Source organism: Labrus bergylta, chromosome 21 (assembly GCF_963930695.1).
Source record: "Labrus bergylta chromosome 21, fLabBer1.1, whole genome shotgun sequence".
In the NCBI taxonomy this organism is placed as follows: Eukaryota; Metazoa; Chordata; class Actinopteri; order Labriformes; family Labridae; genus Labrus; species Labrus bergylta.
This window is the reverse complement of record NC_089215.1, coordinates 8,922,707-8,939,641: the sequence shown is the minus strand read 5'-3', so window position 1 is coordinate 8,939,641 and position 16,935 is coordinate 8,922,707. Positions and strand designations below refer to the sequence as shown.

The following is a 16,935-nucleotide window of genomic DNA, read 5'->3' as shown; positions in this document are numbered from 1 at the left end:
AGCTGTACCTCTGTCAGATCCAGTGGAGCGAGGATAACGAGCTGGAGGGATCTTAATGCGCTCTGCACGAAACTGTAATGTACTGGAAGATCCTAAAAACAAAACAAAAAAACAGAGGATATCTATATAACTGCGCTTAAAACTAAAATACTGAATATAAGGTAGACAGATACTTACATTAATTAGATAAAGGACCACTCTTTTTAAAAGGATGAATGACCAGGCTTTGTAAATGCAACAAAGGATCAGTCTGTCAAGACTTTAAAAACTAATGGACATGAAGTTTCTGCAAATCCATTCTTTGACCAATGAGTCTCTGTCTTCTGAGCTGATTCAGACACAGTTTGATGAATCTCCTCAGAGATTATTTTTTATCGATGAAAGTCAAAACATTCATCCAATATTAGCTTTTTTCTGTGTGGTATTATATACAATGATAGAGTTGTGCTTGGATATAAAGTTTCATAATCAAATCGACTGTGCAATCTCTATCAGCTTTATCAACAACAGTCTCCACTGATTTAGTATTGTGCCGTCACATGTTTGGTAAATAGTTTATTTTTATGCAGCAGAGCCACAAATATTCTCTCATTTGCTCCATGAATTATTCTTCCTTGTCAAAACCCAGTGTGTATGTTTCCCACAATGCAGAGCTGCTGACCTCAGGCAGAGAAGATGTCTGGTAGGTTTTTTTTTTTTTAACAACCATACCCGCCCCCCTCTTTTTTAAACTTGAAAAGTTCAGCACTTTTGACAATGACTCCAGTCACTTGTGGCAAGAATCAGACTTCTCCCTGCTTCGCCTGAAGCCACAAAGACTTTGCAGAATTCTTCCACATGCAGCAGTACTAAAAGTATGTGAAAGGCAAGTTAGAGAATAAGCTGTAATTTGGAGTAACTGAATTAACTGAAGCTTTTAGAGGAGTCACACAGGAGTCAACAGCCTCTTATACCTCAAATAGCTTACTAGATAAGTTTAGATGAGACTTAAACTGGGACTCCATACGTACCCAGTCTGGCACTAGAGGGCAGAGAGTTGGTGCTGTGTGGTGGTTGGCTGCAGCTCGTCTCAGCTGAGTCTCCAGTGCGCTTGTGGCTTAGGTCCAGACTGTGGCGACCTTGATGCTGGGGGCTAAAAGTGGAGAAAAAGGCCTCAGTGAGTCCCCGAGATGTCAATTATTCAACCCAGAGCAAGATATAATTTGATACATGCCATCTGTTCATGAGATCCAGGGCGGCATAAACACTGCTTTGAAGAGTTAACGCTTCATCACAGAGTTCATTAAATGGATGTTAAATAGATAAACTCAGCACTAGTGGTGCAACTGAGGACTTATTTAGTAACAATTAGTGGAAAAGGGAGCATTGTATATTTATATACCACAAAAAAAGCTAAAAGCAAGATCGGGTATCATGAGCATGAAGCTGCCACTAACCCAAAAAAATGAAGTTTTTCATTTTGCAGCAACATTATTAAAAAAGGGAAATCACTGCAGTGAAAATGACCTTTTAGTTTGAAAAAATGGAGAGTTAAAAAAAAAAGAAAAGTCAGATGTTCACACCTTGCGTGTGCTTGCTGGTGGACCCCTGAGCCGGGAGCTGGAGGGCAGTTGTTGTTGTTCTGGATCTCGTGGCTCCAGGCGGTGTAGACCGGGTTCCTCATCACAGCCGTCACAGCCGGACACGGGGCTAGACCTCGCTGTGCTGGGTCTGAAGAAACACACAGAGTTTAATTATTGATCACGTCAGACTAAACACAACTACAGTGAAAAGAAATTCAAGCACAGGAATTTTTTTCTCTGGCTCAGTTTTGCCTTCATTCCAACTGAAGAACAAACAACAAATTCAAGCACGCATGTCCTCGTTATGATGGCCAGCCGACTCCTGAGGATAACATCTGGTCCAACTTTGACTGAGCAGACACATCAAGTCAACCATGAGGAAAAACTCCTTTACCTTCTTGAGAAATTGAAAAGTTTTCTTTTGTGCATTTGAAACTACATTTATGACAAAATAAAGCTGCCAAAGCACTCTTACACATTAAACAGTCTACGTTCACCACTGATTGATATTTAATAGTTAAGATATCAATTTTAAAAAACTATTTCCTGCATCAGAAATGTGACATCACATCCTTTTTGGAGCCGAGTGAGAGGAAGATTTACAGAGATTATGAACGGAGATTAAAGGAGACCAAAAAATCCTCCTAATAAATTACAACATCTACATTATACTTGAGAAATATTTAGTAAAGATACTCTTTTTACATCGGTATGATAGACAACAATCAGAAAGAAGTTACAGTTTTTCTGATGACTCACGTCCTGCGATGCTGTTGTAGCTGGGAGGTGCAAAGTTCATGCTGTACCGATTAGTTCTCAAAGGAGAGAAGCGTAACAAGTCCATTGGCTCTGGGGAGTGCTCATCGTTTGAGAAACTCTGAACCTGAAAGAGGTAAAAAAAACAAAAAACACTTAGAACACTGACAAAAACACAAACATCGAGAAGAGAGCCAGATCTGATAAGAACAGGGTCTCAGTTACCTGCATTGGAACAGGGATGTGTAACGGAGTCACATTTCGCCGCAGTGCTGGAGCAGATTTCGGCCGGTACCTCCTCTTCGGCGGCTCCCCTGCTCTGTGTCGACCCCCCTCCACCTCGGCGGGTTTCTTAGCGCCACTCTTAGTCTCTCCTGGAAGAGCGTGGGTGAAATAAAACTGGTTCCCGGCCTCTCCTTCCACCTGTGGGATCTTAGCTTGAGCCGGTGAGGCCGGAGGAGTGCCGGTGGTGATGGTGGAATCAGACGCTGAGCTGTTCTGCTGCCGGTGTTTGAACCTGAAAGAGTCGCTCCTGGTCGGCGGGGTGGGAGGAGTCTGGGCACATTCCGATACTGAACTCTGCGGTGAGTGTTTTGGCATCTGAGACAGAGACATGTAGTCTAGTTTTGGGGGCACCTCGGGTCTCCTGAAGGCGGTCACATCAAAGATGGATTTCCTCTGTTTGACCTTTTTGTAGATGGAGAGCTGTGCGCACTCTGGATTCGACGCTCCTGCTAAGACTTTAGGCCACGTGCCTCCGCTTGGCTTCACCGGGGGGCTATGCACGTGCTCCACAGGGGCCTGAGGAGAGCTGCAGTTGGAGAACACCGGGGTGAAGGTAAAGGGGCGATGGTGGAGCTCCTGCCGCATGTAGCAGAAGTCTGGGTGGGGCTCGGAAGGGCTGTGTGAGGAGAGAGAGCGGGAGTGTAGAGAGCTGTTGGAAAAAGGCTTGTTGTGGCAGTGAGCGCTGCCGCCGCTGCTTTCCAGAGGGTTTCCCATGTCTTTACATGCCTCTTCCCCCCTGTCGCCCAAGTCACAGCTGCAGGTCTCCGTTTGTGTCGAGCAGTTGTGCTTGGAGCAGTTGTGCTTGGAGTTCCTGCAGTTCCTGGAGTGCATCTCACAGGATTGGAGACGAGAGATCTTTTCAGAGTCCCTCAAACTTTCGACCAAACTCTGGCCAGAGCAGCTCTGTGGCAGGAACTGCAGAGGAAGGAAAGTAAAAACAATTATTATTTTTCATCAGGAATTGAAAGCACAAAAGGAGAGAAGCTTCATCACTATATGCCTTTCAGAGTCTATTTTATTGCTCCTGGTTCTAGATGAGTGGATTATTTATGTGCGGGTCTATGTACTTTACCTTCATGAGGGAGACGCTCAGAGAATCCTGGCAGTTCCTCAGCAGAGACTCACATTCAGAGAGCGACTTGTTATCGAGGGCAATTCCATTGATCTGTAGTGGACAAAAACACAAGATGTGGCAAAGTCTCCCACACAGAACTTTCCTCCAAGAGAATAATAATAAGAAAAAATGATAAATGATAAAAGTTCATAAGGTAATATTGGTGATTATGGTTTTAAATTTTAAAAAAATATTCTCAAAGAAGGCAGCATGCAGTATGACCGGTGCAGTATATGAACACTGAAATCAATATACACAGGAGACGGATGAAGTTAAAAAAAGTACACTAACTACTGAAGTTGTGTAACTTCCATAAAGTCATTTTTGAAGTATTAAAATATCAGGTATTTTTTTTAAACTAGACTCCTGTTTTACTTGATTTAACACATGTGTTCCTGTGGTCAGTAGAGGGCAGTAGAGGCAAACATCTTTGTCCTATCACTTTCTCCTTAAAAGGGAAACATATTATGTTTATTTAAAAATAACCACTATGAAAACAATCTTTATTTATCCAGCACATTTCTAGCACATGAAGCAATTCCGTAAGCAAACAAGACAACTCTAAGGGGAGAAATTAATACAAATGTACAAACAGGACTGCTAATAAAATCAAGTGAAAAATGAAAAAGCTCTCAGATGAAGGTGTGTTGTAACTTAAAATAACTTTATTTGCATCGTACTCACAGCTAACAGTCTGTCCCCCACAGTGAGAGCACAGTCTCTGGCAGCTGGACTTCCTGGAGCCAAAGAGGCAACAAACACTCCGCCTTCCAGCCCGATGCCACAGTCTGAGAGGAAAGATCAGAAATCATAAAACATAAAATCCAGATATTTACAAGAATAGAAACAGTGCATTCATAATGTTTGTAGTAACATTACATCTTTAACTATGTGAAAATTCTGTCTGTTAACGTCAGTGTATCAACCATTAAGTTGACCTTTGTGTCCGCTCAGGTTTATCTGGATGGGAGTGATGACTCGTCCTCCCAGTGACTTCCTCCTGCGGACCACCATGTTGATCACTCCCTCGCCGCTCAGAACCGCTTTGATCACCTGCTTCCTGTCCTTATTGGTCAGGTCCACGTCATTTATTTTCAACAACCAATCGTTAACCCTGCAGAGGGAAGACAGGTGAAGGACTGGATATTTCATCTTGATACCTTTAGGTACCAACAGATATGTGTCTGATGCGTTAGGGATTGAACAGTGTGAAGACATAAATGGCATCTTACTTCTTTTAATCCAATAATCCCATATGGAGATCGGCAGACTTTATACAGTTTATACAATGCTGTTTAGTTAGACTCAACATTTCCTTAAGGCCCCTGAGAGAAGATTTGAGCAGGTTTTGAAACCAAATGAAATAAATACTGATGCAAGAGCTTTAGGACGAAGATATCTTATTTCTGTATAGTTATAATTTATGTCTGAATGTGCTGTCAAGGGGTTAGTTGTCAGACAATATGATTTCCAGCAGCCTAAATTTGTAAATTTCCCCATTGTGGGATAAATAAAGGATTATCTTCTCTCATCTTATCTTAAAGAAAAAACATTTTAATGTAAAAATACAGAAGAATGAGTTTTTTTTGGTCTATGCTTGAACACAACAAGATCTGCAGAAAGATACGACAACCTTTCTTTGTCCAGAGGCGGCAACAAAATCAACACAAACTAAAAGTTAGTCGCAGAGGCTTTAAGAAAACAGCTCAAACATTATTTTAAATTCAGACAATATTGAAATGTGATGTTTTTTCAACACTGATATATATTCTGTCCTTATAAAATGTCCTTTATTGATGAAGGTGGAAAAAGAGTGATAAACATACCTTAACCTTCCCTCAGCAATACTTCCTTTATCCACCTTACTGACAAATATGCCACAATCTCCTGGTAAATAAGGATCATTTACCCCTTCAGCGATATCAAACCCAAGTGCTTTCAAGTCCATGTCCTGAAATCACACATTTTTGTTCCATTCAAATCTGAACTTGAACATTCTTTCAAACATTTATTTTAAATAAGAATCTAAGTGGTTCTTACTCTGTGCGTTTCAATTTCCACAACTTCCGTCTCCCACTCCATTGAGTCCGTGTCGATGGCTGAATCATGAGAGCTGTGGGCCATCAGCTGACGAAACCTGGCCTCTTTTTCTAACTGGTCCTCCATCTTCTCTCTGCAGGAAATAAAAACAAAAGAAAAGTGTGGCTCTAAAAAAAAAGTACAGACACTTTTAGAAGTGATCTGAATCTTTGCTCAGTCAGTGACTACAACCCTCCACTAGGTGGCACCAAAGCTCTGGTATGACATCAACATTCTTGGTTCAAATATAGAAACAACTCAACAAGACAAAACTCCCAAGTTTAGAATCTGAAAAAATGTCATATGTCTAAGCAAGAGAGAAAAAGTTTGGAGGAATGACTCACTTTAGTTCTTTGAGTTCCCGCACAGCGTCGTTCTTCTGCTTCCTCATGTCATCCAGATTCCTCAGGGCGTCTGCCAGATCACTCACAGCTCTGTCCCTCTCTCGCCTCAGGTTGTCACATAACGTGCTGTCAGATGCACACAAGATGTAAACAAACTGTTCTCGCCCCAGTATTTCTGCAGTTACATGCAGTCATTTGTAAATGTAGCATATTTCCACATAACAAGCATCCTCACCGTATGCTCTCCCGCTCTGCCACTATCTTGTCCCTCTCCTGGAAGGCCCAGTCCCGGCGACATTTGGCCACCTCTGCCTCCTGCAGGGCCTCCTTCAGCTCCTGAGAGATGGCCTCGTACTGCTTCCTCAGCATGTCGATCTCTTTGTTGGCTCGCTCCATGTCCAGAGTGGCCGAGTCTTGTTTCTGGGAAATGTCAGGGGATGAAGGTCGATATACGAGTTCACAAAACATGTGAGCAGCAAAGTTCTTGAAATCTTTCCAAGAACTTTGCATGATATGGTAAATTAACCGTTTTTTTGCCTCCTGCAACCATTTTTCCCCCCCCCCAACACATTGATGGACACTTGAGTCAGGCTTCATCCTAAAATGCACAAGCCTTGGAACCTGATCTGTGTCGCTGCATTTGGTTATGAATTAAACATTAACTAATTATGACTGGCTGTATGTTAGGAAAGTGTGGATTACACTGAGAACCAACACATTTTGAACTTAGTCAAACTTAAAATCAAAGCATATACAAAGAAAACCCAAAATGTTCACTGTCATTCACTTCAGGCAAGCCTTCCCTTTTATTTCAATAACTAAACCGTTTGATGAATTGAATATATTTTTCTTTATCATGTCTTTCTTTACCAAAACCATTTCACAGGCCCAGACACATAGCATTGCACCCTTTCCCATTTAGCCTCACAATATTATACATTATGTTCATTAGTTACATTATGTGTGTATCCATGACTTTGATAATTGATCCTGGCTTCTCTTTTGATGTAACAAAGTGATGCATTATCTGGCAACTTCTTACATTTTCCCCATCAGATACATGCAGACACATTCCTGGTAAATAACTTACCATGAAGGCCGTGATACATCTCTTAACTTTGAAATCATTTTACATGTAAACTCTGCACAGACTAAAATCATGTTTTGTGTAAACACTGCAGTGTTTTGACATGTTTAACCCTTTACATTTCAATTCAAACTAAAGGCATGAAAAAGAAGTCAAAGGAAGTCACCTTAAGATGAAATGTTCGATCGTGTTCAACCACAAAAATCCAAACTAAACTGCTTGAGACTTCTGCCCGTCGTGTTTCTGTAAAGGTCGCTTTAGGCAGAACAGTCATAGATTGGATTAGGTTATGTGGTTTGAAGTGGGTCAGATATAGTATAATGAGAGTACATCTCGCAGAGAGCACATGTTCTCTGTCTCTTTGGATCAAAATTACTGCGAGGAGACGTCTGTGTAGTGGGAGCGTTAATTAAACCAGCTGCATTTATTCCATTAGACTTCACTGTTCTCTTGTTTGGCTTAATTGTTCTTCCTGCTGCAGCTTTTTTTGTGCACTCCAAAGTCAGCAAGCTTTTTTTTTTTTTTTGTTGCTGTAATTTACTAATGCAGGTATCTCAGTACTTTCATTGCAATCAACCTGACCATCACAATCGTGTGATGGACCACATAAACGTTTCAGAACAAAATCAATATCTGGAACCCCACGCCCCCCTCCCCTCCCCTCCCCCAGCAGAAAAAAAAACCACATTTACTACTACTATAAGAGAAGGGATGAAAGGATTATTGTCAGAGGAATAAATCAATCCCTCCACTTGTAATGATAAATCTCCTGTCTGTCTGGCTACCTGTCTGGCCTGGTAATACTCTCGCAGCAGCTGGTCCCGCTGGATGATGGCCTCCGTCCTCTCCGTGCGGGCCACGTCCCTCTCCTCGCGTACCGTCTCGATGTCCTTGCAGGCCTGGCTCAGCTCCTTCTTCGCTTCGGCCTTGTCCTTCACCTCGTGGCAGTATTTCTCCAGCAGCTCGTTCTTCTCGCAGATGGCTCGATCTCTGTCCACAAGCGCCGAGGCCAGCTCCTTTAAAACAAAGTGGATGGTATAGACATGAGAGAAAATGGTATAGAAAATGCTCACCATTTTAGTGTCACCAGTCTTTATTTTTAACTAATTTTAATGAGCATTTCAACATTTTTTAACCTACTTAGTGTCACATTGGGATTGCAAAAAATATAAATCATTTTCTCCCATTTTGAAGATACCTGTGAAGTAACTTTATTTTAATGAATAGGGAAATTGTATTTTTCAAGCACTATTTCTTTTATCACATAGCAGCTCGTTTGTGTTGTTTCTTTTGAGTTTATTTATTCACCTCGAACTGAACTAAAATGTTCCATTTTATCCAGCTGAACTATGTTTTGACATTTCCAAATGATACGAAAGCAGCAAAAACCAACTCAGGTTGATATATTTTGAGCAAAGATATCATTTTACACACCACAGGACAACATTAACCTTGTTCATTTTATGTTATTAGGCAGAAATGTGTGACTTTTTACAAATATGATTCAACAAGTCCAAAATGTTATGATCCTGAGATTATTAGACATTATTTCTTTACTTGTAACCATTAACAAGTATTAGATTTTGTTATTTCTGTGTTCTCTTGTTGTGTTAGATGTGCAGTTCAATATGGCTGATTAACAACTTTAAGGGAAATGATTGTTTTTAAAGTTGGTTATGTTAAAATACACAATAAAAACTGTTGAAAAATACCAAAAGATCAAATGTTCGAGCTTACTGCTCCTCAGTACGGGTAGAACAGTTCTTCTTACCTGTCTGAGAGCCTCCAGCTCCTCGTTGGCCACCTGTCTCTCTGAAGAGGTGTTCTTCAGCTTTGCCTCTGCGACCTCGAGCCCCGTCTGCAGCCGGTCCACCTCTTTGATCACCTGGTCCCGCTCGCTCATGATCAGGCGGTACTCGTTGATCACAGAGTCCCGCTCCTCCTTGTATTTCTCAGAGTCTTTTACCGCCTTGAGCTGCTGCGTCTTCAGCCGCGTCGCCTCCGACTGCAGCCGCTCCATCTCTCGCTGCAGCTCCTTGTTCTGGGACGCGGCCTTGGACAGCTCCTGCTGCGTGTTGTCAAACCTGAATATAATGGTTACGACTGTGCTTATTAAACTGGTCCGCTTTGTAGATGAATATTTTCTGAGTTGTTCTAAAGAACATAAAAACAAACAAACAATAAAAACACAGACATGCAAGTGACTAAAATTGCAATCTCAGCATTATAGAAGAAAAGTTAAATTTGGAAAGCATCTGCATGTCTGCAAAGCTTCATCTGCTTTGGATTAAGTCTGATTTAAGCACTGTGCAAACCTGACCTTGGCATTAAAATCTACCGAGGTTTGTATGACTTTTGACAGCTGCTGAGTCTGCCTGTGCAGCCTCTGGTGTGTCTGTGATGTCTCCAGCTCTACCTTCTTATAGACGAGGAGTACTGCTGCTGATAGTGGATGGCGGCGTCTCTCTGCTTCAGCAGCATGTCCAGCTGTTTCTGCAGACGGTGGTTCTCCTCCTCGGCCTGGTCGAGACGACTCAGGTCTGCGTTGTGACCGGCCGTATTCTCATTGTAGCGCTTCCTCAGGACCTCGTAGTCGCTCTTCATGGCCTCCAGCTTGTCCACGGCCGAGTCGTACAGCTTGTTGAGGACGTCAGGCGAGCCCTCTCTCATCACCTGGAAGTGACAGCGTTCAGGTGCTTTAGTGAACCAGAGGAGAACAAAGGGACTGCTCCTTTCATCTATTTGCGGTGTGTTCAAGTAACGCCAATAAGCAATCAGCCAAATAAATGGACGGATAAAATATTGTTTTTTTCTGTTTTAAAGAAGTGCCTCTCTGTTAATTTTTTATAATGTTTGTTAATACACAACGCTGACAGTAAGTCCACACCTGGCTTTTCTGGTGCAGTTCCATCAAACTCTTTGATATTTTCCGGTTTGTTTCGGTTCATTTATTGACTTTTGGGAGTCGTCTTTTGAACTGCACTGAGATCAGATGAAAGTGGAGGCGTTGGCCTGCTTTTAATAAGACTCAGGTGTGGTTCGTTTGTGTTGTGAATATAAAACTGACATGTAGGACCACAGTAAAAGTAATAAACAGCGGCTATTAGCTTGAATGCATAAGCTACATAACTTTTGAAAAACCCCTTTTTTTTTGATTACAGGAACTGTTGAAGAAGTGACCATCGTCTATCTGGTCAGAAAACACAAACATGACGAAAACAAACAAACAAAAGCAACCAGTAAGAAATCCTGACGGTCTTCAGCTCCAGTTACAGTCACGTCAGCTCATGTGTGCAAATCTTTGTACGGTACATTAAGCCTATTGCATACATTTATAATATTGCATCGTTAAGTTTGTTGTATAACACCATATAAATAAACAGAGGGAACATCTTTTGCCACTCTTAAGACTCGACAGACAAATCTGAAATGACAACACACTCATCCCCAAAAAGATGTTACACGACGAGACTTTTTTGTTTGTTTTGTAATATTTCTTAAAACTGCAATAAATAAAATCCACCATATTAGCTTCTTAAACTCTTTACTTTTGTCTGGTTCAAACCTCGGAAGTAGACCTACCACTAACCCAGATCAATACACATTTTTCCAGATGAAGTTATACTTACATACTATCATTCAGTATGTACTCTCTCTTGCATCAAGTATACAATCCATGTTGACTCGGACTGACATCACCAACCTCATTTGTTTACTAATTTGAATGATGCTGAACACGTGTTTTGTTTTATGACAACATGAGCTCTGAGGACAAGAAGTATTTACTTTTCCCATCAAAGAGACATGTCAGTCCTCCCCCGCTGTTGTGTCGTAAAAATGTAATGATCCGACCTTCTGACTGCATGTCAGAGAGAGAGACCGTACGAGGAACAGGTTAGGTCATTTGCAGAAATGTTTTGATCCATGAAGACTCAGGAAAACGAGCTCGCCCATTTCTCTGAATGATGTTATCTTGGAAAATAATGGTCAGGAAAAGAGAGACACATTGAATTTATGTCTCAAATATCAACTTCCACATGATAGGATCGCCAAAGAAACCTGATATTTAGGAATAAATATATATTCTACTCTGAATATGGTTAAGCATGATTTACAGTGGGGGTTTCCAGCACCACGGGTACCTGTTGATGCAGCATCCTCATGTCAGCCAACTCCCTCTGGTCATCCTCATGCAGCCTCCTCAGCTCCTCGCAGGCCTGCTTCACATGGTTGTGCTCTCTGACCAGCTGGATGTTGTCCTGTCGCACCGCCTCCAGCTCCTCTTTCAGCTGAGCCTGCTCACTCACCAGACGGCTTTGCAGCGTGCTGAAGAGAGGGAAAACAAGGAAAGTGGGATCAGCGGAGCCAGCATGCGAGAGCAGCGCTGTGTGTGTGTGTGTGTGTTCATGTTAGACTGTGTGTGTGTGTGTGTGTTCATGTTAGACTGTGTGTGTGTGTGTGTGGAGCTCTCACTGTGCCGTGCTCCCTCGCGCTTCTGCAAATCTGCAATGCAATGTGAATTCATAGACCGGGACACTAACATTGCACCGATGCAAAATCAATATGAATGTCTTCAGGTTTGATAACAGTGTAGATTTGTTTCTGTTGTGGAGTTTCACTACGAAAAGGGCTTTATTCTTATTTTCATGTCTTAATGCCACTTCAAAGATGCTCATTAGCGTTATGCTAATATTTTCAGTAAAGAAAGCCTGTTATGTAACACTGTCTAACTGCTAACATAACAAACATGAATGAGAGTGAGGACAAATAAAATCCTCTGTGATCAGTGACAGTTAATGTGAGCTTACGTGATAAGTGACTTATTGATTTGAGCACAATGTAATTCTAATTCTATTCAGGATGCCGTTTGGTGTGAGTGGCTAAGTGAAGAGGCAGACGGGGCCATAATAAACTAAAGACTTTCTCTGTGGTGCAAACAGAGTGCAGAAGAAGAGGCTTAAACATGGCAGTAATCCGTCCTCTGTCTGTTTGCATTGGAGCCAGATGTCGGTCCCCTACACTTGGAGACAGTATGGCATCATTAAATCACACAAATGGACCGGCCATGGGACAACAAATGCCCTGTTAGTAGCTTTATCCTCATGGCACAGATGCCGTGCCATACACACAGGGTTCACGTGATGATGATGATTACAGAGCATGCTTTGGCATGAAGTCCACAGGGGTATTACTTTAAGAGAAGTAATTCCGGCTCTGCTCTTAACCTTCAGTGTGAAGAGACGGCTCAGGATTTATGCTGCTAAGATGACAATAAATAAAAAAACTTTTGGAAAGAATGAAATTAAATTGATAAAGGATTTTTTTCAGGGCTTAGCTCGCCAGCTTCTGGGACAGCTATAAAAGATTTCATCCCTTTAACTCTGACAAAAATAAAATCTGTTCTATGCAATCTGCTGTGAATATGTCAGAGGAGGATCTGAAAAGCAGCTCAAACCCTGCAGGCTGAGTGCAAATGCAGAGCAGAAATATGCTGGCTGTTAAAAAATTTACAAAAAAAAAAAAAAAACAGCCCCGTAGTGGGCTTTACCACTCACTGGTAGAAGTCGGCTTTCTTCACAGCCTCCTCGCACCTCTTCAGGGTGGTGCTGTGCTGGTTCTGCAGGGACTGCAGGTCCGCCATCGCCTTCATGCACTGCAGCTTCAGACGCTCGTAGTCATGGCCCGCTTTTAAGCTTGGTCTGTTCAGCAGAGAGGAAAGAAGGGGGCGAATAAACTTGGGATGCATGGACATTTAGTTTTAAGGCGCCACATGGGATGATGAGAGAAACAAGATCATCTAAAACTGTGTGCTTTTGGGAACACAACAGAAGAGCAGCATCATTAAATTTGCATGCTCGCCCGTTGTTTTACAGAGTAGAGACATTTTAAAAACCATTTCATGTCACGAAAGACTCACGCAAGCTCAACTTGTTTTACTTTTTTCATTGCTTTTAGCAGCTGAACAAGGCAAAAAATAACTGCAGTGTAAGTGTACAAGGCATCACCGCACCTTTCTGTAAATGTTTGTTTTGGTAAAGAAAAACAAAAAAAGACGAGTCAAGAGCATAAGATCCGAACAGTACCTGCAGTCATCGAAGGTGGTTCCGGGTGAGGAGAGAGCAAGGCGTTTACGGAGCTCGTCCCGCTCGCGGGTCACGTGCCGCAGCTGGAACAGGACCGTCTCCATCTTCTCGTTCACCTGGTGGCTGTCCATATGAGCGGGCGGAGGGGAGGAGGCTTGACCGGGCGTACCTGTGAGAGTCAGCATGTCACTGATGGCATGGGCTGCTTCACAGCTGCTGTGTGTTTGTTTGGCAACGCCAAATTGAAATGTGCTTCCACAGAACTCAACTACTTTTTCTTGACTGAAAACTTGCAGAAGTGTCAGACTAAACACAGTTGGTCTACATACCGACTAATCATAAGAGATCTTTGTTACAGCTTCTGGTTAAAAAAAAAAAATGTACACATTTATTTACTGTTTTTTGATGAGAAATCACTTTGACTATTCTCTTCGTATTCGTTTTGGTCATTGACCACTATTTCAAAACCTAATGTAAATCTGTTTAATAATTTGCCACGTTAACTACCAGAGTCATTGTTCTTATTCACTTGAGTACCTGTGAATGTAATATTGAAAAATCCCCTGATGTAACTTAATGTCTTGTTTACCGCTCAGTGGCATGGACCAAATCCTCTCTCCCTCAGAGACTGCATTAGACAGGTCTGGTTATGAATGTGTGTATGTGTGTGTGTGTGTGTCTGGGGGGGGTTAGCAAGTTTCTAAATCCTTCTCACATCTGTGTAATCACTTGCATGTGCTCAGACTCTGAACAAGCTGCCACCAACGACTGACTCTTAATTGGCTCTGCAGAGTGTGCTAAAAAGTTGATTACTTCGAACATATTTGTTGTTGTTTTCTTCCAGGTATAAATAGATTTTTTGTTGTTGACATTCCTACACCTGAGCACCACCATGAGCACCACACTCACCTAAGCTGCTGAGGGAGCTGCTGCTCTCCGAGTCGGACGGCATGGTCGACAAGATGCTGTAAGTGGATCCTGTGAAGGGGAACAAAAACATGAAAGTCAGCTGTGAGTGTACTCGACCATGTCTGCATTATAGTAAGATGATTATCTTCAGTATTGTGTGCTACATCAAGGCTCAGTGGCTCAGGTTACATGCTTGGTGCTTTTCTGCAAAAAAAAAAAAAAAAAAAGAAAGAAAAAAAGCCAGCTGGATGAAGAATAAGGTGGGACTTTCCCTGACTCTGCTGTGGGCTGACGGCACAGTGTGGCTAATTATCAGTCGGACAGGGAGCTTGAATAGTGACCAGCCAGGGCCCCAATGAGGCTGCAGCCTCAGAGCTTCTCCTTTCATCTCCTTTGACAACATCACACAGCCCCCTGTGAAAGCCCCTTCTTTTATAGCCTACAGTGATTCATAATTAACTGTAAGGGGGAAAAAAAGAGAAAGTCAGTGCAATACTGTTAACTCCAGGTAAAACTAAATAATTCAGAAAAATATTCTGAAGGCCTAAAATGATCAAAAAAACTATGATTATTGGCACCTTTCCTATCATTCTTATGGCACCAGTAATTTGGTCAACATTATAAACTGGTTAAGTCCAAAGTTAGGAGTTTGAAATGGCTGTTATTACCAAAGTCGGATTCAATTGGGCTAGAGGGAAGTTAGCTTCTTGCAGAGTTGTCGCCGTAAATCTACAATATGTCAGAGGTCACTAAAAGATGATGCAGGCATCAATATATCCATTGTTTTACTTTTAGAAAAGGAAATTATTACGGGATTTATTAAAGTCGGTATTGGCCTTTAATATTCTTCGTCAATTCGGCAAGGATTTAAAATACACATAGCGGCAAAAATATCAGAAAAATAAAATAAATTGCCAGAGTTTTTTGGCAGAAAATGTTTCCATGCTACTAAAAAAAGGACAACAAATGTAGAGTGCCATTACTAAGGTTGTCACAAAACTGAGACACCGATGGCAGGGGCAAGAGTTTGCTTGCAATTTCCGTGAATTAAAAAATGGCGCAATATTTTGTAACTGTTACACAATAATTGGTACCTGGGACTTCTATTTGGTTGCCGTTGAATCAAACAGTATTGGTACTGTTCGATTTTTACTAGTTTCATATATAAGTTGAAAATACTGGTATTGTGACAAGTCTAACCTGTACCTTTTTTTTTTTTCTTCAAGCATTTAAGGAAAAAAAAGGGATTATGACGTATATAAAATGTTAAACATGCTGCACCAGTCTTTATCAAACAGCTAGCAGTGCACATTTACTGAGATCTAACTTGTCCTTGGAATGAGCAGCTTATAGTTCAGTTAAATCAGCAAACGTTCAGCCCGGATGTAAAGTCGACACTCGACTCAGAGCGGGAGCATGACAAACGAGTCTATTTACTTACGTCTCAGTCCTCAACATCAATCCCTGGCTGGCTGAGCTCCCACTAACTAAAAGGAGACTATGAGTTTGATTAAGACTGGAAGGAACCCAGCTAACATGGCTCACCCTGCTTTTTCCCAGAGAAGGGCTGAAAGAAGAAAAAAAGAAAAAAAAAGAAAGACTGATGTGCCTCAGGAACCGTGGCATCCCATGGATCAAGCTCTCTTTGTTCCCGCTCTAGCTTAAGTTTCCCATGACTCTGTTTGAGCAGAGAGTGTCTCAGTGGGCAAGGTTCACTGTGTCATGGCTCGCTCACGTCTCTGCTCCGTGGAAGTCATGTGACCTGAGGCTGGCTGCCGGTCTGACACTAAACACTTGAATATCTCATTTAGGTTGATCTCTTTGCATAAAATCACAGCATTTGGTGCACTCTGGAAGCATTTTGTAGTTAGTAGTAGAGATGAAAAAAAACAGGAGAACCACCACAGAGCGATATCAACAACTAAATAAATCACATCGGGTACTCTGCTGCTGCACTGGTTATCAATAAGAAGCACTGTGAAAACTCTGCCCTGTCAATAAAAATGAGCCACTCAGATGTGACAGCTTGACAGCCAGTTCAGTACATTAGGTGTAAAAGCTGGAACACTTTTCATGGTCTACATGTCCCACAACGATTCATTGATTTAATTATTGATCCCACAGCTCCATCATTTTCATGCATTTTCTTCAGACATTTTTGGCACTTTCAAGCAAAACTACACAAGAATCTAGCGCATGATATTTGGAACTTGATGTTTCTATGGATTCAAGTTTCGGTAAGCCTTAACTGCTGATATAGGATATTGTTTCAAAACTGACTCAAATAGCTGGACAGACTGTGAAAGAAAAGGTCAGATCCCATTTTCTTATGCAATATACAAAATATGATGACATAAGATAATTATTGTTTCATGAAATAGCTCGGCAAAACCTGAAATATTGGCGTGGACAGATGTGAAGAAAAAAAAACGGAATGGCTGTTTCAGTTTGATGTGTTTAAGCTGGCTAATTTTGTCTCAAAGTGTGCAAAAGAAGACAAGATAGTAGAGGTGGGTGGGGGGGTAAATCGATACAGTATCGCAATCTTTTGTGTGGCTGGCAAGTATCTATGTTTTTATCAATAAGTAGCAAATGTGCTTTTTTTAAAACATTTATTGCTGAAGAGGTTGCACAATTCATTTTGAACAAGCTCACTTTTTATAAATGACTGCGTTAGTCCAGTCGTCCAAACGTGTTTGTGTCCAGTTAGGTTCAA

General features: G+C 41.6%; 1 protein-coding gene across 3 annotated transcripts in view; it reads right to left on the bottom strand.

Annotated features, from left to right (window-relative positions):
• Positions 1–16,935, bottom strand: part of LOC109992979 (disks large homolog 5-like) — a 33,811-nt gene that overhangs the window by 12,730 nt on the left and 4,146 nt on the right. For 2 of the 3 annotated variants that reach the window (XM_065949669.1, XM_029279687.2), the window contains exons 2-20: positions 14,220–14,288; positions 13,311–13,479; positions 12,783–12,926; positions 11,370–11,553; positions 9,644–9,900; positions 8,999–9,311; positions 8,013–8,243; positions 6,376–6,560; positions 6,141–6,266; positions 5,758–5,890; positions 5,544–5,668; positions 4,656–4,831; positions 4,402–4,505; positions 3,676–3,768; positions 2,544–3,518; positions 2,322–2,445; positions 1,563–1,710; positions 1,011–1,132; positions 9–92 (exon numbers count right to left, since the gene is read on the bottom strand). In XM_065949669.1, coding sequence (XP_065805741.1) covers positions 9–92; positions 1,011–1,132; positions 1,563–1,710; positions 2,322–2,445; positions 2,544–3,518; positions 3,676–3,768; positions 4,402–4,505; positions 4,656–4,831; positions 5,544–5,668; positions 5,758–5,890; positions 6,141–6,266; positions 6,376–6,560; positions 8,013–8,243; positions 8,999–9,311; positions 9,644–9,900; positions 11,370–11,553; positions 12,783–12,926; positions 13,311–13,479; positions 14,220–14,288 — 3,762 coding nt within the window. The remainder of the gene's footprint in view (positions 1–8; positions 93–1,010; positions 1,133–1,562; positions 1,711–2,321; positions 2,446–2,543; positions 3,519–3,675; positions 3,769–4,401; positions 4,506–4,655; positions 4,832–5,543; positions 5,669–5,757; positions 5,891–6,140; positions 6,267–6,375; positions 6,561–8,012; positions 8,244–8,998; positions 9,312–9,643; positions 9,901–11,369; positions 11,554–12,782; positions 12,927–13,310; positions 13,480–14,219; positions 14,289–16,935) is intronic. The other variant, XM_065949670.1, reaches the window with a different exon arrangement.